The 16,479-nt window shown below is 44.1% G+C and overlaps 1 protein-coding gene across 12 annotated transcripts in view; it reads right to left on the bottom strand.

Annotated features, from left to right (window-relative positions):
* Window positions 1-16,479, bottom strand: part of ACSL1 (acyl-CoA synthetase long chain family member 1) — a 72,075-nt gene that overhangs the window by 18,879 nt on the left and 36,717 nt on the right. For all 12 annotated transcript variants that reach the window (XM_050791690.1, XM_050791693.1, XM_050791686.1 and 9 more), the window contains 5 exons: window positions 14,909-15,023; window positions 10,294-10,358; window positions 6,411-6,512; window positions 3,012-3,111; window positions 2,612-2,790 (listed from right to left, as the gene is read on the bottom strand). In XM_050791690.1, the coding sequence (XP_050647647.1) occupies window positions 2,612-2,790; window positions 3,012-3,111; window positions 6,411-6,512; window positions 10,294-10,358; window positions 14,909-15,023 (561 nt within the window). The remainder of the gene's footprint in view (window positions 1-2,611; window positions 2,791-3,011; window positions 3,112-6,410; window positions 6,513-10,293; window positions 10,359-14,908; window positions 15,024-16,479) is intronic.

Raw genomic sequence — 16,479 nt, 5'->3', positions numbered from 1 at the left:
AGGCTTCCAGTCACTACCACTGATGGGGTTTGGTTGACTGCATGAGTGCAGTCTTGGTGGCCACTTTAATATCTATTAATTTTAACAAATGAACGATTTATATTCTTTTCCTATTAAAATGGAACAGCATGAATGAGGATATGGAATGAACATGCCATTGAACATGTTCAATTCACATGGAAATTAGATGGATGTGCTCAGGGCTCGGTGAGTTTCTGCCCAGCATTTATTAAGTTTCCAATCTTAATTACATTTTAAATGATGTAAGTGGCAGACCACTGATTAAGAACAGGAACTAATATATCCAATTAGAGGTCAGCCAAAAGCTAGAGCAATAATTCTGTATATTTTTTTCAAAATAACCGTCATTAGCTCCAGATTTCTACTTGTCTATTAAAAATTCTTAACATAACTTCGGGAGATGCCCAAGTTTTCAAAAATTGATGTTAAATAAAATAAAGCACCAGTTACATACAATTTGGCTCTTAATTTATTGGGAACAAACATTATCCAAATTAGTGCACTGTTGCCACGAAGTTTCACAGCCTTACATCTCTCTTACGGTATCACTTAGGAAAAATCCTGCAATTATTATTATTATTATTATTATTTTTTGAGACAGAGTCTCGTTCTGTCGCCCAGGCTGCTGTGCAGTGGCACAATCTTGGCTCACTACAACCTCCACCTTCTGGGTTCAAGCGATTCTCCTGCCTCAGCCTCCTGAATAGCTGGGATTACAGGTGTGCGCCACCATGCCAGGCTAATTTTTTGTATTTCTAGTATGACGGTGTTTCACCATGCTGGCCAGGCTGGTCTCAACCTGACCTCATGATCCGCCCACTTCAGCCTCCCAAAGTGCTGGAATTACAGGAGTGAGCCACTGCGCCTGGCCAAATACTACAATTATTAAAAAAAAAAAAAAAGTTGCCGTTTTTATGTTCTCAGAAAAAAAAAAAACCACCCATAAACAAAAACTGAATTCTAGTTAATGATAAACACACTGAAGTATTTAGAGGTAATAAAATCTGCAACTTACTAAAAATGCATCAAAAAAAATAAGATGGATGGATGAATGGAGGGATAAAGTGATGAACTGATAAGTGATAAAGCAAATATACTAAAATGTCAATTGGTGGTGGGTATACAGCTGTCTACTATGCAATTCTTTCAACTGGATGTTTAAAATTTTCATAATTAAAATACTGGAAAATGTAAACATTCCAAATACAATAATTCTATTTTTGATCCTGTAAAAATATACATTAATATAAATTCAACACAAGATCAACCATAATGCTAGTTTTAAATTCTTTTTTTAGACCTTCACCTTTCGCTCAGAATATTTTTAAAAACTAAGTATAAATAAGCAGGTAAGTGTAAAACAATGTCTTCTATAATTTAATATTTTAATATAAACTTTATATTATAATCTTCAATCATCTAAATAATTTTTAAATTTCAACATTACTTCTTTATCATACAGCAGTCAAAAAACACCAGAAAAATTCCTGCATCTATGGGGAGGGAGGGGAGAAAAAGGGAAAAAGGGAAGGTAAGGGAAAAAGAGATTACATTATAGTGAGAGGGGGTTAAAAGTGAAAAAAGGGAAGTGGGGAAAAACCAGGTAACAAGCTAACTAAAACCCCAATTCAACAAGGAAGCACGTGGCTCAGCACTTACAGAATCAGTTCCATGCTACTGAGAGAACGAGTTGGGCAGGGGTGCACACATGCACAAGAGAGAAGGTTCTATTAGAACACACGTGCTTCCCTGTGCCTACTAGGTTCCTCAGAAAAGGTTTTACGGATCCTTACTTATAGCCTCAAATTCTTTGTAGAAGGAGGAAAATTACACATAAAAATTTAAAATCCTATTTATAACAGTTTCAGAAAAATATCTCTAACTCCTTCAGAAAGAGAATGACTGACTCTATTTTCCTATGACTTGCTATGATATGCATATAAAAAGATCCTCCTCTGGTCATGCTCCTTGGATGGAACTGTAATCCAAGTCCGGCTGACGGGGATCAACTTCTTGTATCATCTGACATCAAGCACCCACGCTGAGCATGGACCACACTCACTCTCCTGGATTGGCTGCCTTTAAAGTTGTGATGGGTATGACTCTTAAAAGAGTCAATACGAAAATAAACCAAATCAAACATGTATGTTGGAAACTCACCAGGACTCTCCACGAGCCACCCAGGGAAAAGAACGATGAGGCTGATTTCTATATTTGGCTTGGCATTAAAGACAAATTAGTAAGTAAAAGGCATTAAAGCCAAAGAAGACACAGAAACTGAAAGTTCCACCTGCCTGAAGCTGTAATTCCCGTTTCTGGCACTTCCCGGCACAGCTTGTCAGTGCTCTGGAATAAATATTTGAGTGCTGAAAGCACTTGGGTAAGGTGTGATGTGTTAACACTGGGCACACATGTAGAATCCTTCCTCCAGCAATGAGACAGAAATTTCTGCTCTCTTTCATGGGTTGCGGAGGCGACCGGCCAGCGCTGGGACTGCACGATGGCACTAGATAGCACTGGATAGCACGTGTGAGCCAACATGCCCCCGGGAAAGCCTTCGGGGAAGGAGGTGGGGGAACTGCAAACTCACCTCCATCGCCTTCAGGCTGATGATTTCCACCCCACACTTCTGGCCTTGTTCTACCAGTTCACTGCCGTAGGCATCCATGAGAACTATGATTTTAAGGCTTGGTGTTAACTTATTTTCTACACCCTCTAGTAAGAGTTTGGCCTTCTCTGGCTTGTCAACAAAAACCAGAGAGAGTTCAGCTGTAAATGAAAAGATACAATGAAGAATAAGCTCTGGGATGTTAAAAGATTGACTCTGTCATATCCAGCACAAGGATATTTGAAGTACTACATTCTTTGGATAAAAAGGTAAATATACATTTACATGTAAAATCTTTGTCAAATCAAATGTAAGCAAATGTAAAGTCACTGATCCTAACCAATAACTATGCCAATAATACAGGCAAAGATCACAGACGTACCTTTGTTGACTATGTACGTTACGGCTTCGTTTCCAAGGGTATCATAAAGTGGAACGATCACCATCGAATAAGCAAAGCATCCTTGTTCAATGATCACCCACTAAACAAACAGTAAAGGTCAGGGAAGAAAACAAGATGTCATCATGGAATCAATAAGGAGAACAATACTCAAGAGAGATTCAACGTGAAAACCTTTGACGCAGCAAAATTAACATTTGTGTTATCTACTACTCTGTGCCAGGTGCTATGAGGGATTCAGAATGAGAACAAAACACTTGCCCCATTCTTAAAAAGAAATTAAGGCCAGGCACACTGGCTCACACCAGGAATCCCAGCACTTTGGGAGGCCCAGGTGGGGGGAATCAGTTGAGCCAGGAGTTCAAGACCAGCCTGGGCAACATGGCAAAACCCTGCCTCTACAGAAGTTATCTGGACATGGTGGCACACACCTGCAGTCACGGCTACTTAAGAGGCTGAGGCGGGAGGACTGCTTGAACCCAGAAGGTTGAGGCTGCAGTGAGTTGTGATCACACCAATGCACTCCAGCCTGGGTGACAGAGTGAGATCCTGTATGTATGTATGTATGCACAAAGAGAGGGAGGGAAGGAGGGAAGGAAGGAAAGAGAGAGAGAGAAAGAAAGAGGAGAGAGAGGACAGACAGAGAAAGATGAGAGATTGAGAAAGAAAAGAAAAAAGGAAAGGAAAAGGACAGAAAGAGAGAAAGAAAGAAAGAGAAATTAAAATCTGCCTGAAGAATTGAGGCAAATATGTTAAAAGATAATTAGCAATATCAGATAGTGACTGACTCAAGATAAGAAAGTCCACCATTGGCCAAGGTAGTTACAGATGCCACTGGGAGGGTGTAACTGAGATTGCCTTTGGAAAGAGAAAGAAAAAGAGAGAGAGAGAAAAAGACAGAGATGGAGGCAGGGAGATGCTAACAGAGGGGACGGCAGGATCAAAAGCAGGGGGTTAGAGCGATGTGACTGGCACAGACGGTTCTGGCTGGAGAGCAGGGGGCAGCCACTGAGAGTCTCTCACAAAACAGTGGCTGTGGGGCACTGTATGCCCTGGAATAGGGAAGGAGTACCTTGTCTAGCAGCAAAACTGTTTTGAGAACATCCCTCTAGAAAAGTGAAGGAAGGAAGTGAGACGATAACTGGCCACACTGCCACAGGGAAGACGCAGTAAGGTGTCTCTGACGGCACTGGCCACATAGCCACTGCCCTCCCTACTGGACTAAGGTGAAAGCCCACTCTCTCACTATCATACCCAAGGGCACCCCACTGCCTCCGGCTGCACTTTTCTAATGAAATCATCTGCAGAGCTCTGACACACAGGACGGATAAAGGCACAGCTGGGGGAAGGGGGCACAACCCACTCACATCCACTTGGCCTGGAAATGGGCTTCTGAGTTTCGGTGTTTTCCCGGAAGGAATTTTCAGCCAGCAACAGAGAGATCAGGTCCAAGCTCCTTAGGCACACGTGACGCTTAAGGAAGGCTCTCTTTCCTGCCACTCTGCCACATGAAAATGCTCCACTCCCAGACACAGGTGTGAACGTGGCCATTCCCTTGGCCTCCCCACCCCTATTTCCTTTGAGATTCTACTCAGGTGCCACCTCCAGGAAGCCTTCCTTGACTGAGCTCCCATAATCCTGCCCTGCAACCACACGTACCACATGACACAGAAAGCACCCGTGTTTAGGTCTTTCCTTATGTGGTACCTCAGAAGAAGGGCTGAGTTACTGTGCTTTGTCACCCCCCCACAGTGTCTGACATATAGTAGGTGCTCAGCAAACATTTGTTGAACGAACTCATAAGTATAGGAAAGAACCTACTTCTTGAAGAGATTCGTTCTGCAGTTCTAGATTCATGATAAAATTCCATCAAAACAAACATTTTGATGTGTTCATTTGGGATGAAAAAAACTAAATTCTACAAAGCCCAGTCATAGTCCAGCTGTGGAGAATGCTGTTTTCCCCTTGAAAGACCACAAAACTCTAAAGAAGTCACCTTTATTTATTTAAAAAAAAAAAAGTCAGTAGCACAGGAATTGTGTCAACATGTCTTCTGGCCACAAGCAGGTATAAGAATAAATTCAATTTCTTCAAGCCAGATGCTTCCATTTTTCCAGGCCAGCTAGATCTACTAATCTGTTGAGTCACACCATAAGCTATACTTCCAAAAGAGCTGCTCATTTAAACTCAATTTCTGATATGTTTTGGTGGTGTCCCCACCCAAATCTCAACTTGAATTGTATCTCCCAGAATTCCCACGTGTTGTGGGAGGGAGCCAGGGGGAAGTAATTGAATCACCGGGGCTGGTCTTTCCCAGCTATTTTTGTGATAGTAAGTTTCATGAGATCTGATGGGTTTATCACGGGTTTCTGCTTTTGTTTCTTCCTCATTTTTCTCTTGCTGCCACCATGTAAGAAGTGCCTTTCACCTCCTGCCATGATTCTGAGGCCTCCCCAGCCATGTGACACTGCAAGTCCAATTAAACCTCTTTTTCTTCCCAGTCTCAGGTATGTCTTTATCAGCAGTGTGAAAACAGACTAATACACTTTTACACACTGGTTTACGGAAACCGTGCTGGGCCCAGACCGCCAATGACAGACTGCGCAAATGAAGGCCGGCTAGCGCTGAGTACTGTCCCCACCACCCATGGTATTTTAAACTCTGGAAACCAACCAGAAGGAAAGCCTCATACCTTTCAGAAAGGAAAAAAAAAAGAAGCCTGCTGTTAACAAAAATGTATCTAAATCTCTCTATAACTTATTAATGCCATTTTTCTAACCACAGAGGTGACTCTTAAAGTAAAAAATCTCCTTTGTTAGTTATCTGTTCTAAGGATTTTGTTGGGGAACCTGGTTTAAAAAAACTAAAATAATCCCCCCCAGAAAAGTGATTTCTCTTTTCTCTTAAAGGCGATTAAAAGGCCCTGGTTCAGCTTTTCTTTTCTTTTCTTTTTTTTTTTGAGATGGGAGTTTTGCTCTTGTTGCCCGGACTGCTGGCTCACCACAACCTCTGCCTCCCAGATTCAAGCGATTCTCCCGCCTCAGCCTCCTGAGTAGCTGGGATTATAGATGTGTGCCACCAGGCCTGGCTAATTTTGTATTTTTAGTAGAGATGAGGTTTCTCCATGTTGGTCAGGCTAGTCTGGAACTCCTGACCTCTGGTAACCCACCCACCTCGGCCTCCCAAAGTGCTGGGATTACAGGTGTGAGCCACTGCGCCCAGCCCTGGTTCAGGTTTTTGTATGTGTAACTTTCTAAGGTGTAACGCAAAGCTGTACTTTTAGTAGCAATCAGACTACAAAATCTGGTCTCTAGCAGAAGTTAGGCTCTTACATTGGAGAATTCTCCAAATCATGCACAGCAAGTACCTACTGGGTCATACCTCAGGTCTATTTTGAGCAAAGATGCCAATGAACTGATCTGGGGTGGCTGTGAAGCCCTTCTGGATCAGCGCTGAGCCTAGGCACTCCGACATTTCTGCAACCTAAAATGGAGAGGAGAAAGTCAGAAACAGATTGTGCCCCAACTCCAGAACCAAAGCTGACCAGAGGACAGGCTTACATCTCAGCCAGCACGCAACGCTGCACACAGAAGGGGAGAGGGAACACGCAGGCATTCCTTCATTGGTAGGTTTTTTGGTAAAGCACAAGGTTTTATTCACAAGAAATCAGAATTATGAGAACTGACCGCAGGGTTCCTTCTGCAAAGCAAATTAATCTTATCCCAACGGCTGCAGGTCACAGATAATTATATGGCAAGGCTTCTTATACATTTTTTTCTATTTTAGTTTTATAAAATTATAAAAATAGTAGAGAGATGGATTTTTTTTAATTTATAAAGCAGCCAAAACTTGTTTATTTGGTATAAACACAGAAACAGCAACTTTTGAGAGACGTATAAAAAATAAGAGCAAGCTATTATCCTGAAGTTCTACAATTCTGTTCTTAAGAACGTATTCTTAGGAAACAATTCAATCTCAGGAGGAGGTTTTTAAAAGCCTACATATAGGCTAGGCATGGTGGCTCACGCCTATAATCCCAGCACTTTGGGAGGCCGAGACGGGTAGATCACTTGAGGGAGTTCGAGGCCAGCCTGGCCAACATGGTAAAAACCCGTCTCTACTGAAAATACAAAAATTAGCCAGACATGTGGCGTGCACCTGTAATCCCAGCTACTCAGGAGGCTGAGGTAGAAGAATTGCTTGAACCCAGGAGGTGGAGTCTGCAGTGCACTGAGATCATCCCACTGCACTCCAGCCTGGGTGACAGAGTGAGATTCCATCTCAAAAAAAAAAAAAAAAAAAAAACCTACGTATAAACATATGCAAATATTTCAAAATTATTGCATCAAAAATCTCCAGGGTAAAAAACCTAATCATGGCTGGTGATTAAGTAAATGATGGTAAATCACTAAGAAAATGCTACATGGTTAGTTAATATTGTAATTGTGAAAACTATATCAAACTTAGGACAATATTATAATGATAAGCAACACATGTAAATATAAAAATGCATATTATAATAACTAAGTAAAAATTGGTAGGTTTGCAAAATTCGGCAGGGTTATCCTATCCTCTCCCCGTTCCTATCCCAAATAAATTAAAATTTTTAAAAAATCTTAAACTTTGCAGTTCTTTTTTTTTCTTTTTTTTTTTTTTTTTTTTTTTTGAGACGGAGTCTGGCTCTGTCACCCAGGCTGGAGTGCAGTGGCACGATCTTGGCTCACTGCAAGCTCCGCCTTCCGGGTTTACGCCATTCTCCTGCCTCAGCCTCCCGAGTAGCTGGGACTACAGGCGCCCGCCACCTCGCCCGGCTAGTTTTTTGTATTTTTTTAGTAGAGACGGGGTTTCACCGTGTTAGCCAGGATGGTCTCGATCTCCTGACCTCGTGATCCGCCCGTCTCGGCCTCCCAAAGTGCTGGGATTACAGGCTTGAGCCACCGCGCCCAGCCTCTTTTTTTTTTTTTTTGAGATGGAGTCTCACTCTGTTGCCCAGGCTGGAGTGCAGGGGCATGGTCTTGGCTCACTGCAACTTCTGCCTCAAGGGTTCAAGCAATTCTCCCTGCCTCAGCCTCCAGAGTAGCTGGGATTACAGCACCTGCCACCACATCGTATTTTTCAGTAAAGACAGGGTTTTGCCATGTTGGCCAGGTTGGTCTTGAACGCCTGACCTCAGGTGATCTGCCCCCCTCGGCCTCCCAAAGTGCTGGGATTATAGGCATGAGGCATACCGTGCCTGGCCTGGAGCTATTTTCTTTATTCTCAGTTGGCAAATTCTCAAGAGCACTCTTAAAGCACACCCATACCCATAGGAAGTAAGGCCACACCTACTCCTGGCCTGGAACCCTACTTTCTGGGCCTTGGCACCATCCTGGCCCTGCCTATGGGGAACAGAGTGATCATGGTAAGGTGACAATAGCATGAACACAAACAGGTTCATTACTATCCTCTTCTTCACAGATGAGTTCAAAAGTCTTGGTTGCATTTAAGGAATCGGAACCTGAGAAATACCTGCAATTGGATGCTACATAGCTGGTAAATATGATTGAATAATACACGCACATTTATATTTCTAGATCGGTCATACATTCTTAAAAACAAAAAACAAAAAAAAAACAAACCCCTTTAAGGCATTCCTAGTCACCAAAAGGTCATATTCATTGGATGATTGAAAAAGAAAAAAAAAAAGATTTGAATGTACAAATCCAAAGTTGGCTTTAGTTTTGTATCTTCACCCGCTTCCAAATGAAGCGTGCAAGGCATAGATTCACACCTTCAGAAACCCCAGTGATTTTCCATCTGCCTTGAAAAATGCCAATCTGCAATGGATGTGTCTTCTCTCTTCCAGCCAATAAACAACAGAAGTAACTCAGGAGACACAGAGGACTCCATGACGCCTCAGGATCATCACACACAACACACGCATGTTCAACACACACAGGCTGTTCTTACACTTGTGAAAATGAGGGATCCTGGAAACTAGTATTTACAGAGGAAACTTGGGCTCTGGTAGGACAGAATAAAAATGGGAAATCCTTCCAGTCATGTGAGCTACTGCTCCCAGCTCCTTCTACAGTGGAGGTGTGAGAAGTCGCTTCCCCATCTCTTGAGAGACAGACGAACACCTCTCAAGCAAAGCCTTCGGCATCCTGTGGACCCCAGAGGACGGACGGGGAGAAATCACGCACTTCAGTCTGAGAGCAATCCACACACTCTGCAAACACACTCTGCAGCTGCAGAGAACAATCCCTTCCACAGACGCACCCCAAATACACCAGCCCCTGAACTGCCCTTCACACAAAACCCAGAAGAAGCAAGTGCATTTGTATTCAGGAATCCGCATGATTACCTGCCCCTAGAGCAGGAGAGGGGGAGCCAGGGGCGGAAGCCTTTCCTGGACAGCTGTGTGGAAGCAGCAAGCAGCAAAGCAGAGCTGGCATGTCTGGGGCACCTGCCTGTCCCGGGGTGCCGTGTGCACTGGGGAAGAACCGTGGCATCCACATTCATTGTAATGATGACAAAAACATAAATAAATAAACAGCAATGTCCTCCTACACTGCTACTGACACTCAGGAACTGCTGTTTCGACAGTTGTAGCCATTGATGGGTGGGGACTAGAGACTGACAAGGGTCACCACACTCAGATCCCAGCTTCCTTTGTGCTTCTACAGTAACACAAGTGTCTTCCCCGAACATCTGTGTTCCTCCCTGCGGCTGCCCTGGGGGTGTCACACAGGTGGTGAGTTGGCCAAGCACAGCTTTGAGGGTCAGGAGCACGCACCAGGAAGGCCCACACAAGAGGCTGCAGGCCTTGCTTCTGGTCCTGTTTCTGCCACTAACCAGCTATGACCTTGGGTGAGTCACCTCTCTTCCTGAGACAGGTCCTCCTCATCCGTAAAATGAGGACATGCTTCCACGTTCTGGCTTCTGAGTTTTTCTAGTACCCTTCAAGTGGAGAGGAATAATCCTATCCCGCCAGGCGAACTGGGAGAGTTTCTAAAATTTTATCTTAAAAATTATACTCGACTTCACAATGTATCCACATCAGCTTTGAAATACAGTGCTTTGAACCACTAGCTAAATTCCTTAACTTGTTCTCCCCAAACCTTTGTGTCAAGTTTCTCCTTGGACGCCCCATGCTTACGGCAAGGCTCTGAGCTGGTCCAGCACATACACTTTGGAGCAACCTTCTGGCTCCAAGAATTCACATACGGAAGCATCCCTGCTTGCAAGAGGAGTTCACAGAGCCTGTTTCATACAAACTCACCTGTTTGTATGAAAGCCATTCATAGGGTTGGTCTGGTTTCCGAGAGCCTAAACAAGGGCCATTATCTAAAAAACAGAGAAAAAACAATGGATGGGCTGAACATACATACATATTCCCAGATTTTAATTTGTATCCCAGCCCCACCCTACTAAACATCAGCTAGACTCTACTTTAGTCCTCAGATAAGTAGATGGTGGCTTCAGATTGGAAATGTTTTCTCCCTCAGTTTTGGTCTGATTTTGTCTTTGCTGGTTTATTTCTGTTTTGTTTAATTGGGGCAGGAGAGGGGGATGAGGGGAGAAATGGCAAAATCCGACTCTTAAGGGCACTTAATTTGTGATTCCTCTTTAACACCCTCCTGCTTTAGACCAGGAGTCAGCAGATGAGTGGGGAAGAGATCCTGCTGTAGTGGTAAAGGGCTACCTTCTCAGAAGAGGTCTTCATCAAAACTTTTCAAGAGGTCTAAAGCATTCTAACTCAGCATACGGAAAGGAAAATATAATTCTTCATGTGTCCAAATTTTGATGACCAAAGGTATCAAGAATTACCTGGAATCCTAGTTACATGGGTGAAGTCGTGATTGCAGAAGAACAAAAACAAAGAAAAGATGCAAAGTGAGGGGACGTGAAGTGCCATTTGTGAAGCAAAAGGAAATATCGAGATGTTTCCCGATTCCCATTGAGGTTTCGAAGAAGCAAAAGGGGACCATAGTGCATCTGGCTTTAGCACGTTAGGTCTGAGTGTTCGTGAGGAGGCTCTGATTTGACGTGAGGACCTAAGGAAGTAGGACGGAAGGCAGGGCTGGCCCCATCACACAGATCATGCCCCAGACAACAGTGTGCCGCACACACAGATTCAGGAGTCAGCCGCGCGGCTGGGGAGGACGCAGGCCGGACACACTGACTTCTTTGCCATCCCTAAAAACAGTCCTGATGAAAACAGCGTTATTCTCGGACCCTCTCCAATTTACAGAGACTGTAATAAGGGCCATACAAGATGAGTTCAATCAGATGCTGTTTCCAGATGGGAAAAAAAAATTGCATTAGCCGTATGAAATGATGCGATTTTATTCCTCAAAAACAGAGATGGGCACACTGCAGCCAAGGGTCAAATCAGGCCCACCACCTGTTTTTGTGGACACAGTGATAGTGGCACACAGCCACACTGATTCATTTTTGTTCTGTGTAAGGCTGCAGTTGAGTAGTTGCAACCAAGACCATATGGCACCAAAGCCAAAAATATTTACTATCAGACTTTTTACAGAAAACCTATGCCAACTCCAGCTTTAGAACTAGTCGGTTAAGCTGCAGGCTCACCGGGGGAACTTAATACTATACCCACGCTCTATTCTACCCAGGCTCTACAATTTTTTATTCAATTGAATAGGGATGGGGCCTGGGTCTCAGTATTTTCCAGGAGTTCCCCGATGGCACAAAAGTGCAGCTAGAGATGAGAGCCACTGAGAAGCAGGGAGCTCAATCTTTACAAATGGCTTCCTTGGTGCAATTTTAAAGTACGAGGTTTAAAACCTCTAGGTGGGCTTCTTCTATCATTCAACAAACTTCTGACCCCTTATCCAAATGCTGAGTCTTGCTCTTTTGTAGAAGTTTAACTCTACAGTAGCCTAAGAAAATCAAAGCTTAGAATAAAAAGATCTTCTGGAAAAATAAAAATAAAAAAGGAAGTAAATTGAGACCTGCAAAGCAGCTCCTTTCAATGAGTACAGATCAAGAAGACTGGACTCACTTTCCTTCACCTTCTCCGACACATCCATAGGACTTTCATTTTCCAGGGGGAGCAAGTGACCAAAGAAAAGTTATGTGACTTGTCTTCAGATCAGGGGAGAGTCAAAAGCATAATGTAAGTCACCACACTCCTCGATGAATGTATATACACTTACATATATACAGCAGGTCCTCAAATAACGGCATTTCATTTGCACGTTCTCCCCACATCTGTGTGGTTTTTCCTGGGAACTCTGGCTTCCTCCCACATCCCAAAGCTGTGCCTGTGAGGTGATCTGGTGCATCTCCACGGTCCTAGTGAGTGTGAGTGTGAGTGGGTGTGAGTATGAGTCTCCCTACGATGGGAGGGTGTCCTGGCCAGGGCAGTTCCCCCCTGACATCCTCAGCTGCCCAGATGGGCTCCAGTCACCCATGACCCTGAACTGGAATAAACAGGTAAATATTTATCTTACTTGTTTGTATTAATTGTTCCTAAATGTATGTAGCACTCACATTTATTTCAATGTTTAATATAAGAAGTGTGGTCTTTATTTAGAAGTTTGGTGATGTTTTTGTGACTAGAAATATGCTGTGGGAATTTAACTCTTGTTCATATCAATTAGCCTATGAGAAAATTGGTTTCATTATAGTCGTTTTCAAGTTGCAGTTTCCAAGAACTGCACATGCTCTGTGATGGTGGTAAAGAACATGAACACGAACACACACACACACTCTGCTTCATGTGCCACATGTTAGGCTGATCCACCTGATGGATATTTACTATCACAGACAAATCCTGACCTTGACACCAACTTTGAAAATGTTCATAAATTAAATAACACACAAGTAAGCTTGCTCTTCCTTTGTAATGGGCTTAATGCACCTGCTATGGGAACACTGGGACAAACTCGCCAAGCTGAGACATCCAGTTACCAGTGTTAAGCAAAAAACAATAGGCTTTTTTTTTTTTTTTTTTTTTTTTTTTTGAGATGGAGTCTCGCTGTGTCATCCAGGCTGGAGTGCAATGGTGCAATCTCGGCTCACTGCAACCTCCACCTCCCCAGTTAAAGCGATTCTCCTGCCTCAGCCTCCTGAGTAGCTGGGATTACGGACACGTGCCACCATGCCCAGCTATTTTTGTATTTTCAGTAGAGACGGAGTTTCCCCATGTTGGTCAGGCTGGTCTTGAACTCCTGACCTCGTGATATGCCCGCGTCGGCCTTCCAAAATGCTGGGATTACAGGCGTGAGCCACCACACCCGGCCAATAGGCACTTCTTGAGTGCATATTACATGCAACATATCATGAGGGATAGAGCCAGCAATACCACATGGTTCCTGACCATAAAGGGATTACAATCTAGCTAGCAGTGGCCCAAATAAAAGCTAAGCATCAGAGGATTTAAATAACAAAGCACAGATTCCAAGACCATTTTTAGAGAAGTACTTGGTATAAGCAAAAATGAAGTGGCTAAAACAGAAAGAGGGGTGGAGAAACCAGAGGTACTCCCTCCTTCACTGAGGATGAATTAGTGGGGCGCTCACTGTGTGCCAGGCACCGTCAATGCTGTGAAAAGAGATGACTGACAGCCACCCTGTTCTCAAGGAGCTCGGGCTAGGGGGGCAGAATGCCAGGCGAACACCTCTGCGCCATCAGGGTTTATGCGGAAGGAATATAACGTGCTGGAAGGGAAAAGGGAAGAAATACCTCACTGGGAGGTAGGGGATGAAAATGATAGACTAGGAAGGTTTTAGAGAAAAGGTGAAATGCAGAGAGTTTTAAAAGATTAAAGAATACATCAAGCGTCCAGGCTGGGGGTAGAAAGAGGCTTTATGATCAAGAAAAAAAAATGCATGGCTGGGCATGGTGGCTCAGGCCTGTAATCCCAGTATTTTGGGAGGCCGAGGCGGGTGGATCACTGAGGTCAGGAGTTTGAGACCAGCCTGGCCAACATGTTGAAACTCCATCTCTACTAAAAATACAAAAATTAGCCAGGCGAGGTAGTGGGCGCCTGTAATCCCAGCTACTCGGGAGGCTGAGGCAGGAGAATCACTTGAACCTGGGAGGTGTAGGTTGCGGTGAGCCAAGATCACGCCATTGCACTCTAGCCTGGGCAACAAGAGCAAAACTCCATCTCAAAAAAAAAAAAAAAAGTGCACAAGTCTGGGCACGGTGGCTCACACCTGTAGTCCCAGTACTTTGGGAGGCTGAGGCAGGAGGCTCACTTGAGGCCAGAAGTTTGAGTCCAGCCTGGGCAAGATGGCAAGACCCCATTTCTAAAAAACAAAATAAAACTGCACAAAGGCTCAGGGCTGGGGAGAGAGCAGAGGTAGTCGTGGCTCTGCAGGAAGTTCAGTATGACCTGAGAGCCATATACAGGAGGCCTGGGAGGGACAGAGGCTGGAAAGGAGGTATGCTGGATATCACAGGGTTTCTTACGCCACAGTTAATAATTAAGGGTAATCCCATGAGCCAACATTTCCCAAGTGTCTCTAACAGAACACTGCCATCCTGGGATGTCAGTATTTCTTTCTCAAAATATGGGTCTCCTGGTCAAGTAAGCATGAAAAATGCTGGATTGGAACCAGTTTAACAGACCTCTTTATTGCAGGAAACGTCAGAGCCTACTGTGCACTGGTGTAACATGTGACTCACCATAAAATACAGAATGTGACACTCACATATTTGACCATGGAGCCCCGGGGCCATAGGGAACATCTAGAGGGTCCAGTGAGCTTTGGGACAGACTCTGGGGAAGTTACAGTGGACACAGAGGGGCCTGAGCGATACCAAGGCGGCGAAAGATAGAGCAAATGTGCATTTCTGAAAGGCCACTCGTTCTTCATGAAACACAGCAAGCGGCAGCCACGCAAACGCAGGAAAATGCTTACTTGACACCTGTATTCCCCTCTGGAAACCTTCGTATAACGTTGTGACATCCTCATAGAAATACACCAAGGGCTCGTCGCTGTCAAGCAGTGCGGATCTTCGTGCACCACCACTGCCCTATCCAAGAAGAAAGGGGGCGTGTTAGAAGGCGATGAAATACGAACGCGCTGTGGAATGGCTAAATCAAGCTAATTAACATATCCATTCCTTTACATCCTTATCACTTACTTGCAGTGAGAACACTTAAAATCTATTCTCTTAGTAATTTCAGGTATACGGTACACTGTTATTAACTACAGTCACCAACTAATAATGCACATAGTCACCATTTTAATTAAAAATAGATGTCCCGAACTCGTTCCTCCTATTATACACCATAAATACATATAATTTGTATTTGTCCATTAAAAAAATAAATAAAATGCTTAAAAATTAAATACAAAGTCTAACACGCCCCTGTGGTACCCGCACCCCTCCAGGCGGCCCCCTGCGGAACAGCTGCTCAGTGAGCGAGTGCTGAAAGACTGTGGTGGAAGATGTGCTGAGGTAAACCCATCGTTCGCCTAGAGGTAAGCACAGGCTCCGGGGTACCACAGCTAAGACAACAGGGCTGTCAAAAAGATGCCTGAAGAAAGAAAACAGGTTCACAGACCTATAAGTGCTGGCCCTGCCAGATAAGGCCAAAGAGAGCAAGAGAAGAGCCAGAAACTGCCACCACTACACACATTGCCAGTTCTCAAGCCACTGCCATCCACAACACAGAGGACTGATCCTGCTCAGCCCTGGTGGAAATGAAACCCCACTTGGCTATACTTCTAAAATGTTTCCTATATTCTTTTTGAGACTATTTCCACTGTTTTATCTCCTCACCAAGCGCAATGTAATCTGTTAGAAACTTCACTTTCTTTCACAGCATCTCTAACAGTTAAAATAATCGGCTACAAAACATATGATTGTGCAGAGACAGGTCTTCACTAGTTTTAGGTGCAACATTTATAGGTGTGCAGACTTGACATCGCTGTGCACCCTTCTCTAAGTCGTCTTCATCTGTTGGCTTCCTGAGTATATTTGCTATGCACAAGAACTCCTAATGATGGATAAGGCGGCAGGGCCTAGCCTCCCACAGTAGCAGCAGTAGTCTTTAGAGGTAGCAGGTCTCCAATGGGAGCTGCTGAGTCCTCTGGGGCCAAAGGACACTGTAAGGCATCCAGACATCCACAGAAAGCCAAAAAGCACTTTTTAGAGACTGATTAAAAAAAAGCTCAGTGACTGTGACGTTAGAGCCTGCCACTTGTTCTTTAAATTTCAGAGAGGGGCCTTCACTTTTACAACAGTCTGGAAACGCTTGGAGAAATTAGACTGTGATACGGTAACTTCTGGTACCAACAGGAAAGAGCTGTCCAAAAGTGGAAGAGATCATTTCTGGCTTAAGGTGTGATGAAAGAAAACAGGAGACACCAGAAAGAAGTGGGGAAAAGCTAGGTCTCAGAGTAGGGTGGCAGCGCTGAGGAGGGCAGCGCGTAGGAGGAAATGGATGGGTGCCAGGGGATGAACTCACAGGGAGACCCCTTAG

Source organism: Macaca thibetana, chromosome 5, assembly GCF_024542745.1.
Source record: "Macaca thibetana thibetana isolate TM-01 chromosome 5, ASM2454274v1, whole genome shotgun sequence".
In the NCBI taxonomy this organism is placed as follows: Eukaryota; Metazoa; Chordata; class Mammalia; order Primates; family Cercopithecidae; genus Macaca; species Macaca thibetana.
Note: the sequence above shows the minus strand (reverse complement) of the source record. Positions and strands in the feature narration are given on the sequence as shown.